The sequence below is a fragment of the Geotrypetes seraphini genome, chromosome 9, assembly GCF_902459505.1.
Source record: "Geotrypetes seraphini chromosome 9, aGeoSer1.1, whole genome shotgun sequence".
Classification (NCBI taxonomy): Eukaryota; Metazoa; Chordata; class Amphibia; order Gymnophiona; family Dermophiidae; genus Geotrypetes; species Geotrypetes seraphini.
This window is the reverse complement of record NC_047092.1, coordinates 188,147,101-188,172,012: the sequence shown is the minus strand read 5'-3', so window position 1 is coordinate 188,172,012 and position 24,912 is coordinate 188,147,101. Positions and strand designations below refer to the sequence as shown.

The window sequence follows — 24,912 nt, the reverse complement described above, 5'->3', positions numbered from 1 at the left end:
AGCTAAACAGAAACACATTCTCTCTTAATTCTGCTACTGATGAAGGGTATGTTGGGTCATATTTAGAAACTATTATATTGTCTCAAATATTATTTATATATATGGGCGACGTCATCCAAGGAGTCAGGCACAGACCTGTACCAAAGGGAAGTCACTTTAAAACTTTAGCACCGTACCTCGCATGCACGTGTGCCTTCTTGCCCAATGTCAGCTTGCAGAACCTTCAGTTCTTTGTTTTCACAGAACAAAGAAGCTGTGTTTTTCAAACACTCCTGTGTACGGTAATTTTTTTAACTTTAGATGTCTTCGTGGACTATTTTAATAAGTTTTCATTTTATTACTTTTGATATACAGTGAAACCTTGGTTTATGAGCATAATTTGTTCCAGAAGCATGCTCGTAAACCAAATTGCTCGAATATCAAAGCAAGTTTCTCCATAGGAAGTAAGAAAAATTCGCTTTGATTGGTTCTACCTCCTCCCCCCCCTGAGGCTACTGGCGCTGCTCCATTCCCCCCCCCCCCCTTGAGGCCACTGACACTGCTCCATACCCCTCCCTGCGATCCGGCATCTTCCCCCCGCTCGCGTTGCCCCCCTCCACCGCAATCCTACATACCCCCCCGAGCATGGCAATGACATCCCTTACCCTGACTGGGCACCAGTGCCGGTGCCTGAAGATCCTCCCTCTTCTGGCACGGCCTGGGCTGGGCAGTGCGTCAGAGATCCTCCCTCTTCTGGGCTGGACTGGCTTTGATCATTTGCGCATGCTCAAAGCCTTCTGGTCTCGCTCTCTCCGAGATTCTCAGATTCAGAATCTCGAAGAGAGCGAGACCAGAAGGCTTTGAGCATGCACAAATGCTCAAAGCCAGTCCAGCCCGGCCCAGCCCAGAAGAGGGAGTATCTTCGACGCACCGCCCAGCCCAGGCCACGCCAGAAGAGGGAGGATTTTCGGGCACCAGCACATCGGGATAAGGGATGTCATTGCCGTGCTCAGGGGGGACGCCGGATCGCTGGGGGGGATGCCGGATCGCGGAGGGGGGGGGCGCTCGTACAGCGAGGCAAGCTCGGTTTACGAGGCACCAAGTTTGCAAATGTTTTGCTCGTCTTGCAAAACACTCGCAAACCGGTGCACTCGTAAACCGAGATACCACTGTACTTAATTTCTATTATCCCAGGACAAGCAGGCATGATATTCTCACATGTGGGTGACGTCATCTACGGAGCCCCAGCGCGGACAGCTTTTCAAGCAAACTTGATTGAAGTTTCAAGTTTGCACACTGCACCATGCATGTGCTAGCCTTCTCGCCCACTAGAGGGCGCATCCCCACCTCGTGGTCCTCAGTTCAATTTCATCCGCGGAGCCAGAAGCCCTGTGGAAAATTGTGCTCGTGTTTGCCTTCTGTCGCCGCGGCTGTGTACTGATTTTCGACGCGGTCGCTGCGTTTTCTACTGTTTCTTTCCTTGTTTTCTTTGTTTTTCAAAAAAAAAAAAAAAAGTGTTTCTTTTCCGATCGCTCCGGGGGCTCCCGGTAGCCGTGGCCGAGGAACCTCGTCTGTTCCCGGCCTCGTTTTGGGCCCATGTCCCGGCCCGTAACGGGATTTAAAAAGTGTGGTCAGTGTGACCGACTTTTGTCGATCACAGACCCTCACAGGTGCTGTTTAAGGTGCTTGGGGCCCCAACACCCGACAGCATCGTGTGCTAAGTGTGCCACCTTCCAGAAAAGGGCTCTCACACGCCGCAAGGCCCGCATGGCGGAACTTTTCGCCGTCGAGACCCCGACGGGGAAGGCCTCGAGTTCGGCCTCGGCTTTGGCCCCGGCCTCGACCTCGGCATCGGGTCCCTCTGCTCCACCTTCGCTGCCCTCGAAGCCGGTTGCCTCGACCAAACAGGCCTCGGGTAAGTCTCCACTTCCCTCCTCAGCTCCAGGATCAACCAGGAAGCCATCCTCGGGCTCTTCGACGGCAGGGGGGTCGGCTTCCGCCCAGCCCAAGGTGTCTAAGTCGATAGCCCCGAGGGAATACTCGAGACCGAGGTCGCCCTCTGAGGAGCATCGACAGGTGTTGCCGCCGGGGCTGTCGATCCCGGCATTCCAGGACTTGCTCCGGGCGTTAATCGCCTCGGAGCTGTCCGGGGCCATTGAGCACCTGCAGCAGGCTTCGGCCGCGACTGCTTCGGTCTCGGCGGCCCCGCAGGTGGCGACCTCGGCCTCGGGTACCGGGGCTTCGGCTCCCGAGGCCTCGACCTCGGCGCTCCCCTCGGACCCGACCTCGATGGGACAGCCTGAGTGTAGAGTGCAGTCCCGGGACAAGCTGCGCCGGGTACGAAGGATCTCGTCTACCTCGTCCTCGAGGTCCTCGCGGGGTTCCTCGCCTTCGGGCAAGCCTCGGGCGAGGCGCCGGCCGAAAAAGGCCAAGCGGTCTCGGGCCTCGCCTCGAAGGCGCGGTCGGTCGACGCCGCCCGGTGGCGAGACCTTACGGGTCGAGGAACTCCGCCTGGATAACCCAAATCTTTTGCGGTCCCCGATCGGGGAGAGTTCCCGTGCCTCCTCGCCGGGGCGGAAGGGACGGGCCTCGATTCCCCGCACCCCGGGGGGTTCCCCCAGGGGTTCTTCCAGGCGGGCTCGCTCCCCGACCCCTTCGAGGTCACGGGACCGTGCCTCGTGGGGATCGGGATCCGGTAGGGAGCCGAGGTACTCCCTCGAGGCCTCTCCCTTCGGCTCGGCGGGGAGATCTCGGACACCCTCCCCTCCTGCAAGAACTTCATCTTTTTCAAAGTTCGTGCATGATATGGCGAGGGCTTTGGGGGTGGACCTGTTGGCGGGTTCCCATTATACTAAAGAATTTTTGGAGGAGCAGGATCTTCCTACTCCCCCACGGGAATCCCCCCGCCTCCCGCTGAACAAGGTCCTCCATCAGACCTTTCTACGGAATTTGGAAGCCCCTCTTACAGTCGCGGTAGTGCCCACCAAGATGGAATCAAAATACCGGACTATTCCTCCTAAGGGATTTGACAAGGGGCAACTCTCGCACCAATCGCTCCTGGTGGAGTCTGCGCTTAAGAGGTCGCAACCTTCAAGGGTGTCTGCTGCGGTCCCTCCTGGGAGGGAGGGTTGGACCCTCGATAAATTTGGCCGTCGCCTCTATGCAAATTCTCTGATGGCGACGAGGGTCCTTAATTACGCCTTCTCGTATTCGTCATACTTACGGGCTATGGTGAAGGACCTTCCCGGCTTCCAGGAGGTGATCCCGGACTCCCATAGGGTTCGCTTCGACACCTTTATGTCGAATCTTTCCCAACTGCGCCTATACCTATTCCATGCGGTATACGACGCATTTGAACTCGCCTCGAGGGTATCGGCCTGTGCGGTGGCCATGCGCCGGCTGGCGTGGCTCCGTACCCTCGAGATGGACCCCAATCTGCAGGAGCGCTTGGTGAATTTGCCCTGCGTGGGGTCGGAGTTGTTTGACGACTCCTTGGAGGCGGCGACCAAGAGGCTTTCGGACCAAGAGTGCTCCCTAGCCTCCCTGGTGTGCCCCAAGCCTAAGGCCATGCCGCAAAGGGCTTTTCGGCAACCCCTAGGCGATACCCCCAGAAAACGACACCGGCCTTTTCGAGACCTCCTCCCTGCCGTCCACCCCAACAGGGCAGGGGAGGCCCTTCCAAGCCCGCTACGCAGGGAGCGTCCAAGCCTGCGCCGTCCTTTTGACGGGATGGGCGGTTGGGGGCAGCCCCCCACCGCAAATTCACCGCACCCTCTCCCCATCGGGGGTCGACTCAGGTTTTTTTCCAGGGCTTGGACAGAAATCACGTCCGACGCATGGGTGCTCCGGACCGTCTCAGAGGGCTATTCGCTCAACTTTTCCGTGCAGCCTCCAGACATGCCACCCGGGGCTTGCCCGCCCAATCGGAGCCAGTTGGCCGTTCTCCAGGACGAAGCCAGGGCCTTGTTGAGCCTCCGGGCAGTCGAATTGGTGCCTCGCGACCAGAGGGGCCGGGGGTTTTACTCCCGTTACTTTTTGGTCCCAAAGAAGACCGGGGACTTGCGCCCCATTTTAGACCTCCGGAAGCTCAACAAGTTCCTGGTCCGGGAGAAGTTCCGTATGTTATCGCTTCCGATTTTATATCCTCTGCTGGAGGAGGGGGATTGGATGTGCTCCCTGGACTTGAAGGAAGCGTATACCCATGTTCCGGTGCATCCCGCTTTTCGCAAGTTCTTGAGATTCCAAGTGGGAGAGTTACACCTCCAGTACTGGGTCCTCCCTTTCGGCCTGGCCTCGTCCCCTCGAGTGTTCACGAAGTGTATGGTGGTGGTCGCGGCTGCCCTGCGCTCGCGGGGGCTGCAGGTTTTTCCCTACCTGGACGATTGGCTGATCAAGGCCCCGACCAGGGAGGGAGTTCTTTCAGCGACCCAACAGACTATCTCACTACTTCAGGGTCTAGGGTTCGAAGTGAACTTTCCCAAGTCTCACTTGTGCCCGACTCAATCCCTCCAGTTTATAGGAGCTGTGCTGGACACGGTTCTCCTACGTGCGTTCCTCCCCCCTCCACGGTTGGAGGCCCTGCTTCGATTGAGTCGTCAGGTCTCGCTGATGCCTGTTGTATCGGCTCAGCGCATGATGGTTCTTCTGGGCCACATGGCATCGACGGTCCAGGTGACGCCGTTCGCCCGATTGCATCTGAGGCTTCCTCAGTGGACTTTGGCCTCGCAGTGGCGTCAGGATCACGACCCAATATCTCGTCCAATAACGGTGACTCCTTCTTTGAGACGCTCGCTCCGTTGGTGGACCAACTCTTCCAATCTTTCCGGGGGTTTGCTCTTTCGCGTTCCTCCGCATCGCAAAGTCCTGACCACGGACTCTTCGGAGTATGCGTGGGGGGCACATCTCGACGGTCTTCGAACGCAGGGTCTATGGTCGGCCGAGGACCGTCTTTGTCACATCAATGTGTTGGAGCTTCGTGCCATTTTCCTGGCTGCTCGAGCTTTCTGTCACCTCCTACACAATCAAGTAGTGCTCGTAAGGACGGACAACCAGGTGGCCATGTATTATGTAAACAAGCAAGGGGGGACGGGCTCTTGGCCTCTGTGCCAGGAAGCCCTGCGCCTTTGGGAATGGGCAATCTCTCAGAATATATTCCTGCGTGCGGTTTACATTCAGGGAGAGAGGAACTGTCTGGCAGACAAGCTCAGTCGTCTTCTCCAGCCGCACGAGTGGTCGCTGAACTCCCGGGTTCTACGCGAGGTCTTCGACCGCTGGGGGACTCCTCAGGTGGATCTGTTTGCCTCACCGGAGACTCACAAACTGCCCCTCTACTGTTCTCGGATGTACTCCCGGGACCGTCTCGAGGCCGATGCCTTTCTTCTCGACTGGGAGGGGAGGTTCCTTTATGCATTCCCTCCTTTTCCTCTGATCTTGAGAACGCTGGTGCATCTCAAATCGACCGGAGCCACTATGATTCTCATTGCGCCTCGTTGGCCCAGACAGCACTGGTTTTCCCTGCTTCTTCAACTCAGTGTAGGGAACCTCTGCTTCTGCCTGTCTTTCCCTCTCTGCTGTCTCAGAGTCGGGGTTCGCTGTTACATCCCAATCTTCAGTCTTTACATCTGACCGCTTGGTTCCTTTCCCCTTGACTTCGGTTCCTGTTTCTCAGTCAGTGAGGGAGATTTTGGAGGCCTCGCGAAAGGTCTCGACTAGGCTTTGTTATTCCCAGAAGTGGACCAGATTTTCATCCTGGTGCTCCTCGAACCATCTGGACCCGAGTTCGGTTCCCGTGTCTTCGGTGCTGGAATATCTGTTGCATCTGTCGAATTCTGGTCTGAAGACGACTTCCATTCGAGTGCATCTCAGTGCCATTGCGGCATTCCATCGACATCTCGAGGGTCGTTCCCTCTCTCTTCATCCTCTGGTTTCTCGTTTCATGAGAGGTCTTGTGAATGTCCATCCTCCTCTGAAACCTCCTCCTGTGATTTGGGATCTTAATGTGGTCTTAGCTCAACTGATGAAGCCGCCTTTTGAGCCTATCGACAAATCTCATCTCAAGTTTCTAACTTGGAAAGTAGTCTTTTTGATTGCGCTCACGTCCGCTCGTCGGATTAGCGAGCTGCAGTCTTTGGTTGCGGATCCTCCTTTCACGGTGTTTCATCATGACAAGGTGGTTCTTCGCACCCATCCTAAATTTTAGCCTAAGGTTGTGTCTGATTTCCACCTCAATCAGTCCATTGTTCTTCCGGTATTTTTCCCGAAGCCCCACTCTCATCCTGGTGAGGTGGCGCTTCACACGCTTGACTGTAAGAGAGCGTTGGCCTTTTATCTCCAACATACCAAGTCTCATCGGAAGGTTCCTCAATTGTTTTTGTCCTTTGATCCTAATCGGGTAGGACACCCTGTTTCCAAGCGCACCTTGTCCAACTGGTTAGCTGCTTGTATTTCCTTTTGCTACGCTCAGGCTGGTCTCCCGCTCTCGGGTCGAGTCACGGGGCATAAGGTCCGAGCGATGGCAGCTTCGGTTGCTTTCCTCCGATCCACGCCTATAGAGGACATATGTAAAGCTGCCACTTGGTCTTCGGTTCATACGTTCACCTCTCACTACTGTCTGGACACTTTGTCCAGAAGCGACGGCCGGTTTGGCCAGTCGGTGTTACGTAACCTGTTTTCCTAAATTGCCATCCTCCCACCTGCCCTTTTTTGGTTGGCTTGGAGGTCACCCACATGTGAGAATATCATGCCTGCTTGTCCTGGGATAAAGCACAGTTACTTACCGTAACAGGTGTTATCCAGGGACAGCAGGCATATATTCTCACAACCCGCCCACCTCCCCGGGGATGGCTTCTTTGCTGGATATGGAACTGAGGACCACGAGGTGGGGATGCGCCCTCTAGTGGGCGAGAAGGCTAGCACATGCGTGGTGCAGTGTGCAAACTTGAAACTTCAATCAAGTTTGCTTGAAAAGCTGTCCGCGCTGGGGCTCCGTAGATGACGTCACCCACATGTGAGAATATATGCCTGCTGTCCCTGGATAACACCTGTTAAGGTAAGTAACTGTGCTTTTTTTTCGGGCCTCCTGGCTGTTTTCCACTTTCAGTCAACTGGGAGCGTTGATTCCTTTTTGGATACTATTCTCGACCTCCCCTACGATTGAGTCCTTTGATTTAGCGTTGATGGTCTTCCCATCATAGAAACATGACGGCAGATAAGGGCCATAGCCCATCAAGTCTGCCCACACTATTTACCCACCCTCTTAAGTCTACTGACCCCCTAAAGAATAATTGTAATTATACTGTCACTCTACTGACCCGCTCATTCAGTCCTAGTGACCCTATCCCTTGGCATGACCTCGTAGGGATCCCACATAGGTATCCCATTTATTCTTGAAGTCTGAGATGCTGCGTGCCTCGACCACCTGCACTGGAAGCTCGTTCCAATGCTCAATCACTCTCTCCGTGAAGAAGTATTTCCTGGTGTCTCCACGAAACTTCCCTCCCCTGAGCTTGAGCGGATGTCCTCTTGTGGTCGAGGGTCCCCTGAGAAGAAAGATATCATCTTCCACCTCTACCCGTCCCGTGATGTACTTAAACGTCTCAATCATGTCTCCCCTCTCCCTACGCTCCTCGAGAGTGTAGAGCTGCAATTTGCTCAGTCTTTCTTCGTACGGGAGACCCTTTAGCCCCGAGACCATCCTGGTGGCCATCCGCTGAACCGATTCAACTCTGAGCACATCCTTACGGTAATGTGGCCTCCAGAATTGAACACAGTATTCCAGATGCGGTCTCACCATGGCTCTGTACAGTGGCATCATGACTTCAGGTGTCCTGTTGATGAAGCTTCTCTTGATACAACCTATCATTTGCCGTGCTTTAGATGAAGCCTTCTCCACTTGAGTGGCTGCTTTCATGTCAGCACTGATGATTACTCCTAAGTCTCGTTCTGCCGTAGTCCTGGCTAAAGTTTCTCCATTCAGGGTGTAAGTTCTGCAAGGATTTCCGTTGCCGAGATGCATGACCTTACATTTCTTGGCGTTGAAGCCCAGCTGCCAGATCAAGGACCAATTTTCTAAAGTACGCAGGTCTTGCTCCATAGCATCCTGAAGATTACAGCCGTTTACTACATTGCATAGTTTGGCGTCATCAGCGAATAAGGTTACCTTACCTCGGAGCCCTTGAGTCAGATCCCTAATGAATATGTTGAAGAGGAGTGGGCCCAGGACCGAACCCTGTGGCACTCCGCTGGTCACCTTCGACATTTTAGAAAGGGTACCGTTGACCACCACCCTCTGAAGTCTGCCACTAAGCCAATCTTTAACCCATGCAGTTAGAGTCTCTCCTAATCCCATAGATTTCATCTTGTTCAGCAGCCTGCGGTGTGGGACACTGTCAAACGCTTTGCTGAAGTCCAGGTACACGACGTCCAAGGACTCTCCTGAGTCTAGTCTTCTTGTTACCCAGTCAAAGAAGCTTATTAGATTGGATTGGCATGACCTACCCTTGGTGAATCCATGTTGGCTGGGATCCCGGAGATTACCCTCGTTCAGGATCGTATCTAATTTGTACTTAATTAGTGTTTCCATGAGTTTGCACACTATTGAGGTGAGGCTTACCGGTCTATAGTTCGCAGCCTCAGCCTTGCAACCCTTTTTATGTAGAGGAACGACGTTGGCTGTTTTCCAGTCCAACGGAACTTTCCCCGTACTTAGTGAGAGATTGAAGAGCACCGCCAACGGTTCTGCCAGGACATCTCTCAATTCTCTGAGCACTCTTGGGTGTAAATTGTCCGGTCCCATGGCCTTGTTTACCTTTAGCCTTGCCAGTTCGTTGTAGACGTCCCCAGGAGTGAACTCAAAATTCTGAAACGGGTCATCCACGTCTTGTATTATCATCAACTGTGGTCCGTGTCCCGGTGCTTCGCAGGTGAAGACTGAGCAGAAATATTCATTTAGTAGTTCTGCTTTTTCTGAATCCGCCACCGCGTAGTTTCCGTCCGGTTGTCTAAGGCGTACTATACCGTCTGTGTTCCTTTTCCTATCGCTGATATACCTAAAGAAGGATTTGTCCCCTTTTTTAATGTTTTTTGCCAGAGTTTCTTCCACTCGACGTTTGGCCTCCCTAACTGCTGTTTTGACCGCTGCAGATCTGGTCTTATATTCTACTTTAGTTTCTCTTCTCTGGGTGCGTTTGTAGGAAAGAAATGCTTTTTTCTTCTCCTTAATGAGGAGTGAGATCTCTTCAGTAAACCATTGGGGTTTGTTGTTTCTTTGCCGTTTATCTACTGATTTTATGTAGCGATTAGTTGCTTCGTGTATGGATGATTTCAGGTACGACCACATAGTTTCCACATTGCCGGTCTCTGCTTGGTCCTGTAGCGTCTGATGAACGTGATCTCCCATACGTGCGAAGTCGGCGCCCCGAAATTTGAGCACCTTGGTTTTTGTAATTGATTTAGGGGATCCTTTCCCAATGTTGAACCATACCATGTTATGGTCGCTGGAGGCTAGCGTATCTCCTACCGAGACCTCTGAGATGCTTTCCCCGTTTGTGAGTACCAGGTCTAGGATCGTCTGGGCCCTAGTGGGCTCCGTTACCATCTGTTTGAGATGTACTCCTTTTATGGAGTTCAGAAGCCTCCTGCTGCTGCTGGTTGCTGCTGAAAATGTCTTCCAGTCTGCATCTGCATCGATGTCCCTATTGCCCAGTGGATTCAATAAGTGTTCTTGATGTGACAGAACCATTTCAGGCTCAGTCTCTCCAACTGTGCAGTGTCTTGGCCCTGATCATTGGGACATTTCTTGTAACCTCTGTGGTAGCAAGCAAAAAAGGGCAGACCTTAGGAAATTGGAAGACTCAGCATCCAAATGGCAGATGAAATTTAATGTGGACAAATGCAAAGTGATGCACATTGGGAAGAATAACTTGAATCACAGTTATCAGATGCTAGGGTCCACTTTGAGGATTAGCTCCCAAGAAAAGGTTCTGGGTATCATCGTAGACAATACGATGAAACCTTCTGCCCAATGTGCGGCAGTGGCCAAAAAAGCAAACAGGATGCTAGAAATTATTTAAAAAGGCATGGTTAACAAGACTAAGAATTTTTATAATGCCCCTGTATCGCTCCATGGTGCGAACTCATCTGGAGTATTATGGTCAATTCTGGTCTCCTTATCTCAAGAAAGATATAGTGGCGCTAGAAAAGGTTCAACCTTTCTGAAATACTTTTTTACAGAAAGGGTGGTAGATGCTTGGAACAGTCTCCCAGAAAAGGTGGTGGAGACAGAGAGTGTGTCTGAAATCAAAAGGGCTTGGGATAGGCATGTGGGATCTCTCGGAGAGAGAATAGTTACTGCGGATGGGCAGACTAGATGGGCCATTTGGCCTTTATCTGCCATCATGTTTCTATGTTTCTGAAAAAAGAGCGACCAAGATGATAAGGGGGATGGAACTCCTCTCATATGAGGAAAGACTAAAACGGTTAGGACTCTTCAGCTTGGAAAAGAGATGGCTAAGGTGAGTTATGATTGAAGTCTACAAAATCCTGAGTGGAGTAGAACGGGTACAAGTGGATCGATTTTTCACTCCGTCAAAAAGTACAAAGACTAGGGGACACTCGAAGTTACAGAGAAATACTTTTAAAACCATTAGAAGAAAAAAAATTTTTCACTCGGAGAATAATTGAGCTCTGGAACGCATTGCCAGAAGTTATGGTAAGAGCGGATAGTGTGGCTGGTTTTTAGAAAGATTTGGACAAGTTCCTGAAGGAAAAGTCCATAGTCTGTTATTGAGAAGGACATGGGGGAAGCCACTGCTTGCCCTGGATCAGGAGCATGGAATATTGCTACTCCTTGGGTTTTGGCCGGGTACTAGTGACCTGGATGCTTGATGGACCATTGGTCTGACCCAGTAAGGCTATTCTTATGTTCCATGTAAGAAGAGGACACAAACGCCAAAGTCACCATGTCAAGGCAACACCGCTGGCATTTTTGTTTTTTCAACTGGCAGCCTCTGTAACCGGGTGGTTGCTAGGATCGTGAATTCTTATCTTCAATGATCAGGAACTCCTCAATGGCACTTCACATCTTTGGTGCCGGGAAATCCCAGATGCTGTAGTCCTCGACAGTGACTCCTCCTTAGGGACAAAGTCAGGTATCACCGGGGAGGGAAGCCCTTTGCTGCCGTTGGAGAAAAATAAAACTTCATACGGTGCCAGCATGAAAAAGAAGTAACAGGCTCCAGAGGCTTGCAGAACACCTTCCCTGCTGGTTACATGAAGCCAGCGTGAGGCCAGCAGAAACAGTCCGCGTTTGCTCTGTCATCTAAGAACACCACAGGGAGGCCTCCTGCAGGCGCTGTCATTGCCTCGCAGTTCTAATCTGAGCCCACACAGGATACCGAAGCTAATTCTTTAACTTCTTTTTCCATCTCCAACAGCAGTTCCTGACAGCCACATAGCTCCAAAACAGTATGTATGCCTAACTTGCTTCCAGCAGTTACTCCGCAGGCTCAAAGCTCCATGGCTATGCTAATGACTTTTTTCTCACTTTTATACAGTTTTATGAGAGATAGCGCTGCTCTTCTTCAGAAGCATCTTCCAGCTGCCTCAGTGGATATTGAACAGTGCCCTGACTGCATCCATCTCCAGATCATTTGTGCCCAGAGTCCCGCCAAATATTTATTGGTCTCCCCATACATTGTTTTGCCCTTCACCTCAACAACAGATGTCTCCTGTTCAAGATTGATACACCGGAGTCTGCTCCTCTGGATACTGACCCTCCTTCTCAAAACGCAGACATCACTGCAACAAGATCAACTGGAAGAATATTCTTATCCCAAATTTCTTCAAAGGGTTTCTACTCTGCTAAGTCTTAACCAGTCTGTCATGCCAGCTAATAAAAAGGATTTTCAAGCAATTGTTCAGTATTGTCAAACTTCTTCCAGAGGTGTCATTGTACTTCCAGTCCATTAGGTACTACAGAATCTATAGCTTGCTAACTGGCAAAAGCCACAATCTGTTTTTATGGCTTCCAGGGGGCTAGAACTAAGAATTGAAAAAGTGCCGGTACATGATTTACAACAGCTACTGCATTATTCCATGGTATCGGAGTCCGCTATTCATAAATAGAAATTCTCAAAGTCTCAATACAACTTATCTCCTGGGAAAGATTGTTGTTTCTTTGATTCCATCGGACGAAAGGTCTATCGGGGCTCCATTCTCATATCAAAAATCATGGCCCATCAATTACAAATTCTACATTTTCATCATTCCATTCTACAGCAATTAGATACTGGTTCTCCGGAGGAAATTCCAGATCTCCATATGGCATTACAAGAGTCTACTTTTCCATTTAATAAAAACTAACTCTGATGCCTGTGACATGTATTCTTGTATTTCTGCAGTCGTCATTGCGGTTCATTGCACAGCCTGGCTCAAAGCCTCAGACCTATCTCTGAAAACAGGTGTGATCCCGGAGGATTGGAAGATAGCCAACGTTATGCCCATCTTTAAAAAGGGATCAAGAGGTGACCCGGGAAACTATAGACCGGTGAGTCTGACCTCGGTTCCGGGGAAAATGGCGGAAGCACTGATAAAAGAAAACATCGATGAACATTTTGAAAAAAACGAACTTCTGATATCCAGCCAACATGGTTTCTGCAGGGGAAGATCGTGCCTGACTAACTTATTGCACTTCTTCCAGGGAATTAACAAACAGATGGACAGAGGAGACCCCATAGATATCATATACCTAGATTTCCAGAAAGCCTTTGACAAGGTGCCTCATGAACGTCTACTCCGGAAACTGAAGAACCATGGGGTGGACGGAGATGTGCATAGATGGATCAGAAACTGGTTAGAGGGTAGGAAACAGGGTAGGAGTGAAGGGCCACTACTCGGACTGGAGGAAGGTCATGAGTGGTGTTCCGCAGGGCTCGGTGCTCGGGCCACTGCTTTTTAATATATTCATAAATGATCTAGAAACAGGAACGAAGTGTGAGATAATAAAATTTGTGGACGACACCAAACTATTTAATGGAGCTCGGACGAAGGAGGAATGCGAAAAATTGCAAAGGGACTTGGGACAAACTAGGGGAATGGGCTGAGAGATGGCAGATGAAGTTCAATGTTGAGAAGTGTAAAGTATTGCATGTGGGAAACAGAAACCCGAGGTACAATTATACGATGGGAGGGATGTTATTGACTTGAGAGTACCCAAGAAAGGGACTTGGGGGTAATGGTGGACATGACAATGAAGCCGACGGCACAGTGCGCAGCGGCCGCTAAGAGAGCGAATAGAATGCTAGGTATAATCAAGAAGGGTATTACAACCAGAACGAAAGAAGTTATCCTGCCGCTGTACCGGGCAATGGTGCGTCCGCATCTTGAATACTGCGTCCAGTATTGGTCAACCTACCTTAAGAAGGATATGGTGTTACTCGAGAGAGTTCAGAGGAGAGCGACACGACTGATTAAGGGGATGGAAAGCCTTTCATATGCTGAGAGATTGGAGAATCTGGGTCTCTTTTCCCTGGAGAAGAGGAGACTTAGAGGGGATATGATAGAGACTTACAAGATCATGAAGGGCATAGAGAGAGTAGAGAGGGACAGATTCTTCAAACTTTCAGAAAATAAAAAAAACAAGAGGGCATTCGGAAAAGTTGAAAGGGGACAGATTCAAAACGAATGCTAGGAAGTTCTTCTTTACCCAACGTGTGGTGGACACCTGGAATGCGCTTCCAGAGGACGTTATAAGGCAGAGTACAGTTTTGGGGTTTAAGAAAGGATTGGATAATTTCATGCTGGAAAAGGGTATAGAAGGGTATAGATAGAGGTTTACTACACAGGTCCTGGACCTGTTGGGCCGCCGCGTGAGCGGACTGCTGGGCGCGATGGACCTCAGGTCTGACCCAGCAGAGGCATTGCTTATGTTCTTATGTTCTCACAATCATTTCTCAAGGATACTCTCTCAATTTCCTTCCAATCCATCCCCACTGTTATCTTCCACCACTGTCCAACATTCCGCATCATCACATTCTTCAGTTGATAGAGATCTCCTTATCGCTTCAGAACAATGCTATCGAGGAGGTCCCCAAGCATTCCATTACAGATTCTATTCCAGATTTTTCCTTATTCCCAAGAAGACGCAGGGTCTCCGTTTTATACACGACCTCCGTCCCCTAAAAATTCTGCATGATTTCACTTCCAATAATACTCCCTCTTCTCAGACAAAATGATTGGTTATCTGCTTTGAACCTCAAGGATGCATACATTCACATCTCTATTCATCCTTCCCACTGGAAATTTCTAAGATTTCTGTTCCTTAACAAACATTACCAGTACAAAGTTCTACCTTTCGGCCTATCATCGGCACCATATGTGTTCACAAAGTGTTTGGCGTTGGTAGCAGCTGATCTCAGAAGAAATTACCACATCGGTATTTCCTTACCTGGACAACTGGCTTCTAGTAGCACACACCAGGGAGCAGTTGCTTCTTACTATTCATGCCACAGTGCACTCTCTACAGGCACTGGGTCATAATCAATTTCGACAAATCAAAACTCTAACCAGTTTATTGTCTCACATATATTGGGGCACAACTTGACATTGTCTCTGCAAGGGCCTATCTACCAGAGGATCGTCATCGAGAAATAATTACCCTAGGAAAACAAATGGGGCAGTCTTCGGCTCTCCCAGTGCGCAGAGATTTGCGCCTCTTAGGTCACATGGCTGCGTCCCTTGCTCTAGTTCCGCATGCCAGGCTGCACTTACGTCCCTTTCAGTGGCATCTCAAGCTCAATATGACTCGGAGCACTTAATCATTGGCAGCCTTAATTCCTCTACCACTCAAGGTCAAAACTTCCTTTTCTTGGTGGATTCACTCTCTGTGCCTCAAACAAAGATGTCCCTTCCAGTCTCCATTGCCTCTGCTCACCAGTACCACAGATGCCTCAAGCAAAGGTTGGGGAGCACATGCCAATTGCCTCCAGACTCAAGGTCAGTGGTTAGACAGAGAGCTACACTTTCACATAAATCTTCTAGAACTTTGAGCAATTTACTATGCACTTCGAGCATTCTCCCCTTGGATTCGCAACACATGGCTGCTGATTCAAACAAACAACCAAGTATCAATGTTCTATCTGAACTAACAAGGGGGCTCAGGGTCCTTACCCCTTTGCAGAGAAGCCCACCATCTATGGACTTTTGTTCTCTCTCTATAGAAATGTGACCCTGGGCAAGTCACTCAATCCTCCATAGCCCCAGGTACGTTAGATAGATTGTGGGCCCACTGGGACAGATAGGGAAAATGCTTTAGTACCTGATTGTAAAAAAACTGCTTAGATAACCTTGATAAGGCGGTATATAAAAATCCTAATAATAAACTTGAAATGCAAGCGGTATACATTCCAGGGAAGATGAATATCGTTGTAGACTCCCTCAGCCGCAAACTCGATCCTCATGAGTGGACTTTAAGTCCAAAAGTAGTGCAAGACATTGTTCAACAATGGGGTACTCCTATGATCTTTTTGCTTCTGCAACCAACACGCAGTGTACCCAGTAAGGGCCTGGGCGTACTGATAGATAGGACCCTGAAACAATCGGCACAATGTGCAGCGGTGGCAAAGAATACTGTGTCCAACATTGGTCTCCCAACCTAAAGAAGGATATAAAACTGCTGGAGAGAGTGCAAAGATGAGCAACGAAGCTAGTAAAAGGTATGGAAAAACTGGAATACGAGGAATGACTCAAGAGACTGGGATTGTTCTCCCTTGAGAAAAAGAGACTGCGAGGGGATATAATCGAGACCTTCAAAATACTGAAAGGAATCGACAACATAGAGCAGGAAAAAAATTATTTACAATGTCCAATTTGACACAAACAAAAGGACACAGAAGGAAGCTAAAGGGGGACAAGTCCAGGACAAATATCAGGAAACTTACTTTGAATCGGCAGCACTTTTGCAGGAAATTGAGTAAAAAGGTAATTGGATCACTCTTTTCAATTCCCTCAGGTACTCCAAGCACTCTTAAATTGCTCCGTCTCTCACGATTGGATAAATCTTCCAGCTCTTTTTTCAATGCCTCAATTTCTCTACCATTTTCCTTATGCTGCACTATTTCTGCCTCACACTTTTCAACTCGCTTCTCTATATGCTCCACTTTTATGTCAACAACTTGCAGTTTCCTTTTTAAACATTCTACTTCTTCCTTAACCTCCTTTATATTTTTTGCACATTCCAAAACGATTTCTTTTACTTTCTGAATTTCCTTCATAATATCTTTATTTTCTATGTCTTCCGAAGGTAACGGAACTGACAGCGGGGATGCCGCATCTAATTTCGACCGTTTAACGCTTCCTGAACCATTTCCCGCTGATGAACTTTTATTTTGTTTTCCGGAAGCCATTATTTAATCTAATATCACACTTTCAAGGTGATTATCAAAATTTTCCCCGGCTTCACGGAGCTACTCCATTACCCAGCTATCTTCGTCCGCTCCAAAGCCACGCCCCCTCATTTTATATTTTACATCAAGTACACAGAAAGTAACAACAATTAATTTAATACATCACTTGCAATTCCACAAATTTTCTCATGTTTCAAGTTTATTAGGATTTTATAATACCACCTATCAAGGTTATCTATGCGGTTTTTACAATAAGGTACTCAAGCATTTTCCCTCTCTGTCCCGGTGGGCTCACAATCTATCTAACGTACCTCATTAAATAAGAATTATTCCCCTCCCTCCCACCATACTAATATCAAATATTACATATAATATAATAATTCTTTCCTTCCTTTCATAACAAATTATGAAAATCAAAAACCCACCCCCTCCCCATTCTTTCATTTATGTTAATCAGGGAAAAATGATATATATTCATTACAATAATTTATTGAATCTAAATATGACACACTGATCTCCACCAAAAACTATAATTCAATCTGTTCCAATTTTTCCAATTATATGCTATTTGCTGAATGGCAACTCCTGTCAGAATCAGTAAAAGTTTATTATTTTCGGAAGATATTTGGCTCTTAGTTCTCATAGACATGCCAAATAAAACTGTGTCATACAACAATGCCACATGATTCTCTAGCAAGCAATTTATTTGGCCCCAAATCGACTTCCAAAAAGCCAAAATAAATGGACAATAAAACAATAGATGATCTAAAGTCCCCACATCGAGATGACAATGCCAACATCTGTTAGACTTGGAGCAATCCAATTTTTGTAAGCCAAAAGGGTCCAGAATGCTCTATGCAACAGCAAAAACCATGTTTACCTCATAGATGCAGACATTGTAAATTTCATCCTCCAAGACCAAATTCGTGGCCATTGAGATGCAGTAATTTGATGCTTAATCTCAATGCTCCAAATGTTGTTAATAAGATTATATTGTGTATCTGTGAAAAATGAATGGAAAAAATAGTGTTACAATTAGTACTATTATGGGGTGGGGTCTGGGGTGGATATTGGGTAGAGATGAGCGGGGTCTGGGCCATGACTTAGCCCAGTGTTCTTCAACTGCCAGTCTACGGACTGATGCCGGTCCACAGAATAATTCTTTTATTTCTGCCGGTCCATAGATGTAAAAAGGTTGAAAAACACTGATCTAATGTATCCTTTTCATTCCCATATGACCAACATAAAGGAGAGTTATCAGCATTGATCTTATTTAATTTAACAGGAGTCCATATAACTCGTCTTATCATAAAATATAAGGATTGTTTCACAGAAGCAGACTGGCAGCAATTGATCATATTTTAACATACTTGCTGCCCTTGTCTGATTCGGGGCTAAAGACCAATTCTGTATGTTTTCATCTTTCGGCCATATCTGCGTACCATCATTTTCAGGATGGAAAGCCAATTTCACAAAATACTTTGGTTTCTCAATTTCTACAAGGTCTCAACAACCTCCGTCTTCCACTTTGCACTCCACTGTCAGCCTGTGACCTCAATGTTATTTTGGACCAGTTGATGAAATTGGGATCTGCTATGCAAACTTTCCTTACACGGTGCAGGAGGGCATTATTGTTTTAGCTGGACAAAACTGTGGCTATCCGCACCACTAATCAACTTTTTGTTTTCTTCAATTCAACTACTCAAGGGAACTCAATATCTAAACGGACTATATCCTCGTAGATTGCTCATTGCATCTTTTTGCTATACTGGAGCTCACCTATCTCTCAGAGAGATTAGACCACATCAAGTACCAGCCCCTTCTTCCTCAATTGCAAACTTGAAATCAGTCCCAATTTCGGATATCTGCAAAGCAGCAACTTGGTCCTCAGTTCATTCTTTTACTAAGCACTATTGTTTGGCCAGAGTTCAGCGCAAGACACTCAGTTTGGACAATCAGTTCTCTGTGATTTATTTGCACTATAAGTTTCTTTCCTCCTCTCATCTCTGTTTCAAGCTAGGGACTCACCAGCAAGTGTGCCTACTTGTCTCCGGAGAAATCAAAGTTGCTTACCTGTAACAGGGGTTTTCCGTAGACAGCAGGGGAAGGCAGCCACTCTTGCCCACCCTCCATCCTCTCATTCCAAATTGTTAACTAAGCTAGTGACATAAATGCACAGCTAGGGGATGGAGCTCTAGAGGCAAGGTGCCCTGCATATACTTGGTAGTAAAAAAAAACCACCCAAAAAAACTATTGTATCTAGGAGAAAGCACTGGCACACAGGCTCAGTCAGAAAACTTAACCAGCAAGTGTGGCTGCATTTCCCTGCTTTCTACGGAGAACCCCTATTACAGGTAAGCAACTTTGTTATGTGAGAATATACTGCCTGCTTGTCCTCAGAGAAAGCATAGTTACGCACCTGTAGCAGGTGTTCGAGGACAGCAGGCAAATATTCTTAAAACCCACCCACTTCCTCTAGCTGACTTCTTAGCTTTTAAATGGAACTGAAGGTCTCACAAGCCTACATTGGGTAGAAAGGAACACACGCATGTATTCATGATATAGACAGTGCTATTCTCACATTACCCCTCTCTTCAAGTCACTTCATTGGCTCCCTGTCCGTTTCTGAATACTGTCAGCCTTAGCATTTTCAGTTGGCCTAACTAATGTCAGCAAAGGCCTATGGGAGATTATATCATTCATGTCGGATTTTAGGGCATGTCATTGCAAACAGCCTAAATTAAATCAGTGCTTAAAAGGAAACAAAGGACCTTGATACAGCTAAGAGGTGCGAAGAGGTGTTGATGTCTGATGCTTAAGATGGACAGCTTAAGATATACAAAAAAGTCTAGGTGCATGAGCTAGCACAGATAGCTAAGATTAATCAGAAACCATTGTCAGAGGCATACTGGAAATTACATTTGACTCCAGTCTGTAAGGAACAGGTTCTCCCTCTATTCTTCTCCAGTCTCTCACACCTCACCCACCTTATTCAATATTGTTTCAAACAGTTTACAAAAGATAGGGGTACTTAATTTCAATAGTTTCTATTTTTAGAACAAGCCTCATATGTATAAATATGGGAGATTAGAACTCCCCCCTCCTCTTGCCCTCTCTGCAACATCTCTCTCTGTCTGGAACATCACCACCTTCTTCTCTGTCTTGCCTCTGGACTCTGTAAGGCAGGCAAACTGCCTTTTCTCTCTCATTAATTGTAATGCTTAATTGATATATCTGTATAAATCTCTTTCTTTTCTGTAATAAGCTTATCTCTGCACAATATATATATGTTCTCTATGTAATTACTTTTGGCTGTGCTTGTCATTTGATTTTACATATATACACATATACAAAATGGAGAAAATATTGGCATTACAACAAGGAAATATAAAAAATTTTAAGAAAATATGGGATCCATTGACAAAATATTCTAAAGATCAGATATCTTAACACATTGATAATAATAATATAGGGTTAGGGAGGGAAATATAGAAATTAATATGAGGAAAAATGAAAAAACAAATAACAGGGGAAAGGGATTCAATATATATGATATGATATTGTACATACAACTATAATTATTATAAACTAAATATTATGCTATTTATTTATTGTAAGAATGAAAATTTTATAAATAAAAATTAAAAAAAAAAAAAAAAGATTTTACTTCCTAATGAATCTTCTGCGAGGGTATTGAACCTGGGACCTGGAGGATTGTAAGGCCTCCTCAACATTACCCCTCCAAACCATTACATTTTGAGGAGCTAAACCTTACAAATACAGTTTAAACTCCTCTTGCTGACTTACAAGTGCATTCGCTCTGAAGTCCCCCGATATCTCTCTTCACTTATCTCTCCCTATGCTCCTCCCCGTGATCTCCATTCATCAGGCAAGCCCCTCTTATCTGTACCCTTCTCTTCCACTGCCAACTCCAGACTCTGTCCCTTCTTTCTTGCGGCACCAGCTACCTGAATCAATATGTCGTGCTCCATCCCTAGTAGTATTCAAATCCAAGCTAAAAGCCCACTTTTTTTGAAACTGTTTTCAACTCTTAACTCCCACTCACTGCTGTCAGATACCTCTACCCACTGTATCATTTCCTCTACCTTAATCTCCCTACTCTGAAATGTCCTGTTTAAACTGGATTGTCTTGTATGTTAAAATGTACAGTGCTGCATACGCCTTTCAGCGCTATAGGCATAATAAATAGTAGTAGTAGTAGTAGTAAAATGACAGTAGTACACTTTCATACATGTCTGTGCCAGGCTCCGTGGACTACATTGCCCATATGTGAGAATAGCTGTCTGCTGTCCTTGGAGAGCACCTGCTATAGGTTAATAACTATGCTCTCTCTTGCTTTAAGGGAGAGACATAATTGCTAAACAGGTAACGGGGAAGAAGAGAAGTGAGTATTTGAATGGTCAAGGATATGGGGACAGAAGATGGCTTCAGAGAGAGAAATAGTGAAGGTTATTATTTTTTTCTTTTTATGAAGGGTTAGAAGGGAGGGGTGATGGGAGGGGAATGCTGAGGACATGAGGAGGAAGGGAAATGAAAAAGGAGAAAGATGAGAATGAGAGAGAACTAAAGGAGCATGTAAGCTAGGGGCTGGTAGGATGGAGGAATAATCAGGCTGAATGGTGGGACAAGATAGGAAGGATGTTAGGAATGATCTGGAATTAATGTTGGACTATTCTTGCTTCACCAGGGCACCCTAAGAGCCTCTTCCAAACTCCATGATGAGCTCTTCCGCCGTATCCTTCGCAGCCCAATGAAATTCTTCGATACCACACCCACGGGACGTATTCTGAACCGTTTCTCAAAAGACATGGATGAAGGTATTCTATTAACATTATCTACAAAGCAACAATGTATTTCTTTCCTTCAAAAGTTCAATTTAGTTTTAATCGAGATCTGAAGTTTATAAGGGAATGTTCAGATGTAAGCTATAGGGGAAGAGAGTTCCACAGAGTAGAGCCATAACTGAGAAACAGGAGTTTCTGGGAACATCCTAGAAGATCTGTGTAAAGGAGGAGACAGTCAAAAGGCATTGACAAGAAAGAAGGAATACTGGAAGATTGGATCTGGAAGGAAAGTAGTGTTATATTTGAAAGGAATTCTATAAGTTATAGGATGGAGGTGTTCAGATTTAAGAAAATGGGTGATGTGATCAAACTTTGAATGAAGGGGCAGGGGGGCGTGACTTGGACACGCAAGCAAATGGTCGGATGATAGACGAGCTCCGTGTCAAACAAGCTCTTATTTCAAAATAAAAAGCTCCAATACCGATATTTTGCTGGATCGCAAGAAAATGGCATTGGGTAAACAAAATAAAAACGATGCAGGAGCTGGAGGATTGGGTACAAGCAGTAATAAACGATCAAAACCGGAACCAGGGACACCTTCAAAAGTACCGTTGCCTTCAGAAGGAGATCAAGATATGATGGCAGAAATAAAACAGATCAAAGATATTGTACTCGAAATCAAAAAACAACTTCAAAAGGCAATTGATGATGTTGCCATACTTACAAAAAGAGTTGATCTAATTGATAACAAAATAACACACTTGGAAGAAAAATCGGAAGAGGTACATGCTGAAGTTATACAAAACAAAAAAGCCTGGAAAGAGATGGAAATAATAAAGAGAGATCTGGAAGACTGTTTGAATAGAGAAAAAAGAAATAATTTAAGGATCATTGGGATGCCGGAAGGAGTGGAAAAAAATGATCCCATTACTTTTTTAGAACAATTCCTTCCAAAAATACTGCCTTTAAAATCCAAGGTGCCTCTTGAAATAGAAAGAGCGCACAGAATACCGGGACAAAAAACAACTACACAAAAAGGACCAAGAACTTTTATTTTTAAATTATTAAGATATCAACATGTTGTTGAAATTTGTCAGCTGGCTAAAGAAAACAAAAATCTAAGATGTCAGGATGCACGTATCCATATTGTACCAGATTTCGCCAGAGAAACTGCCCTAAAAAGAAAACAACTACTTGATTTAAGACCCCAACTACGAGCACTAGGGGCTAGATATGGACTTCTTTACCCAGCGGTGATGAAAGTAACTCTAGGAAATAAAACACAGAACTTCACAGATTCTAAAAAATTAGCAGAATATCTTGAACAATGTGAACAACCAATGACATCCTAAAGGAAAACTGGGATTATTCAAAATACTTCGATAAGAATGATTTGATATCAAATACTTTTCACTTTGACTTATTTCATTTTAAGTTACCGTATTTGCCGGCGTATAAGACGACTTTTTAGTACCTTAAAATCCTCCCCAAAGTCGGGGGTCGTCTTATACGCCGGGTACAGTTTACATGCCCTTACTTGTGGGGCTGGATGTACTCAGTCGCGCGGCTCTTCTTCTCCCTACCTTCTCTGCTTGCAGCACAGAGCCGAACGGAAGTCTTCCCGACGTCAGCGCTGACGTCGGAGGGGAGGGAGGGCTTAAACAAAGCTTAAACAAAGCCCTCCCTCCCTCCGACGTCAGCGCTGACGTCGGGAAGACTTCCGTTCGGCTCTGCTGCAGGCATGGCAGGTAAGGAGGAGAAGCCTCGCGGTACCAAGAGAGAGGGGCGGCCGCCCCGCCCCGGTTGCAGCACAGCCGGCCAGGTCCCCTTACTTTTGTGGCACTTCCCCGACCGACCGATAACAGCCCAGGTCCGACAATCCTCCCTGCCCTGTAGCCGCGAATCTAAATTACCTTCTTACAGCAGCTGTAAGAAGGTAATTTAGATTCGCGGTTAAGGGCAGGGAAGTTTGTCGGACCCGGGCTGTTGTCGGTCGGTCGGGGAAGTGCCACAAAAGTAAGGGGACCTGGCTGGCTGTGCTGCACCCGGGGCGGTAGAGAAGGAGGGGGGGGGAAGGACTCTGAAAGCACTTGAAGACAGAGGAGGGAGAAGAACGCTGAAAGCACATGGGGGAATACAAAGGGGTGGAGAAGGAAGAAGGGGTCGTCTTATACGGCGAGTATAACACAAAACTCTATTTTTTAACTAAAAGTTGGGGGGTCGTCTTATACGCCCAGTCGTCCTATACGCCGGCAAATACGGTACTTTTTACTATAAAGGAATTCTGAAAATATATAAAAATGAATACACTGTTTAGAACGCTGGAATTTTTAACTTACTTTAAAAAACAACGATGATTACATTCACGAGCGTGGAACGGAATTGAAGTACATGCAAACACGTCAATGGCTGAATGACGTAGAGGAAAGACGAAACATTGACTTACCTAGAAGATTCTTATATATGCGAGACTGGAAGATAAACTGAGACAATCTTTTAAAATATATCCTCAGTGCCACTGTTTCTATGTTCTCCAGAGAAAATAAAAGAAAGGGAAAGAAAATAAAGGAAAGGAAAATGCGCTGGAAATACAGTGGGCGCTGAGTCAACGATAAAATCTGCGCGAAAACAGGAAGTCTTTCTCCTCAATAAATGATCGCACCGGAAATAAAGAAGATTGGCTGCTTCCACGTTTTACGTCGACGGAGAGTGAGAAGGAAACTCGAGAAGAAAGCTAAAAATAAGGCGTTCATGTTACAAGAAGAACACGGAAGTAAAGACTCTTATATATAAGAACATAAATAGAATAAAATAAACGATTCTAAAGTGAAAACTAATAGTTTATGTTTAAAGAAATATATTTATTGAATGATTATAGAAAGTATATTTGACCCATTTTATTGCAAATATCAGTTTTTAACAGGAAAAAAGAGAAAGGTAAATTGATATATCTATCGAAGATTCTGTATGATTGATTTAGAAATACAAGTAAGTATGTGAGTGAGAAAGAGTTATAAAAATCTTTATTTATATTTTTTTTTAAATATTCTCTTATTTTCTAATTTTAGAATTTTTAGAGAAATTATTTTCATGAATGGATTTAAAAATGCATGTGAAGATTGATTTTAAGTTAATTAAAAGATTCTAATATCTATAAAATATATAAAAAAAAGGATTGATTTAAAAATATAAGTAAATATGATTGTGAAAATGAATAAAAAAGAAAGCAAAGATATAGAAATTTTAAATTCTGTTAGCAATATATTATAATATATTATGATATTAATATGGAGTAATAATTACAAAATTTATAATTTTTTAGCTTGTGATGGAGTAATGTCAGACCTGATCTAATTTGCGTTTCTAAGTGTTCGTATATGTATGGGGAAGGGAGGGAGGGAATGGGAGGGTATTAAACTTTAAGCGTTTAGGTACAGTAGGCAATTCTTGGAATTATCTTATATATGGGAAAATGGAGATCATAAAGAATACTGAAGATGAAATTGTTATATTACAAATTATAGTAGTACATGATGGATCTTAAAATAATATCTCTAAATGTTAATGGTCTCAATCACCCGATTAAAAGAAAAAAAGCATTATTATTTTTAAAAAGACAAAACGCTGACATATGCTGCATACAAGAGACCCATCTGTCAAATAATGAATCTATAAAGCTAAAAGGTGATTGGGTCAAACAATGTTATTTTTCTTCGGCAATAGGGAAA

General features: G+C 45.8%; 1 protein-coding gene across 2 annotated transcripts in view; it reads left to right on the top strand.

Annotated features, from left to right (window-relative positions):
* ABCC5 (ATP binding cassette subfamily C member 5) overlaps positions 1-24,912 on the top strand; it is a 273,093-nt gene that overhangs the window by 175,528 nt on the left and 72,653 nt on the right. For both annotated transcript variants that reach the window (XM_033958465.1, XM_033958466.1), the window contains one exon: positions 21,088-21,217. In XM_033958465.1, coding sequence (XP_033814356.1) covers positions 21,088-21,217 — 130 coding nt within the window. The remainder of the gene's footprint in view (positions 1-21,087; positions 21,218-24,912) is intronic.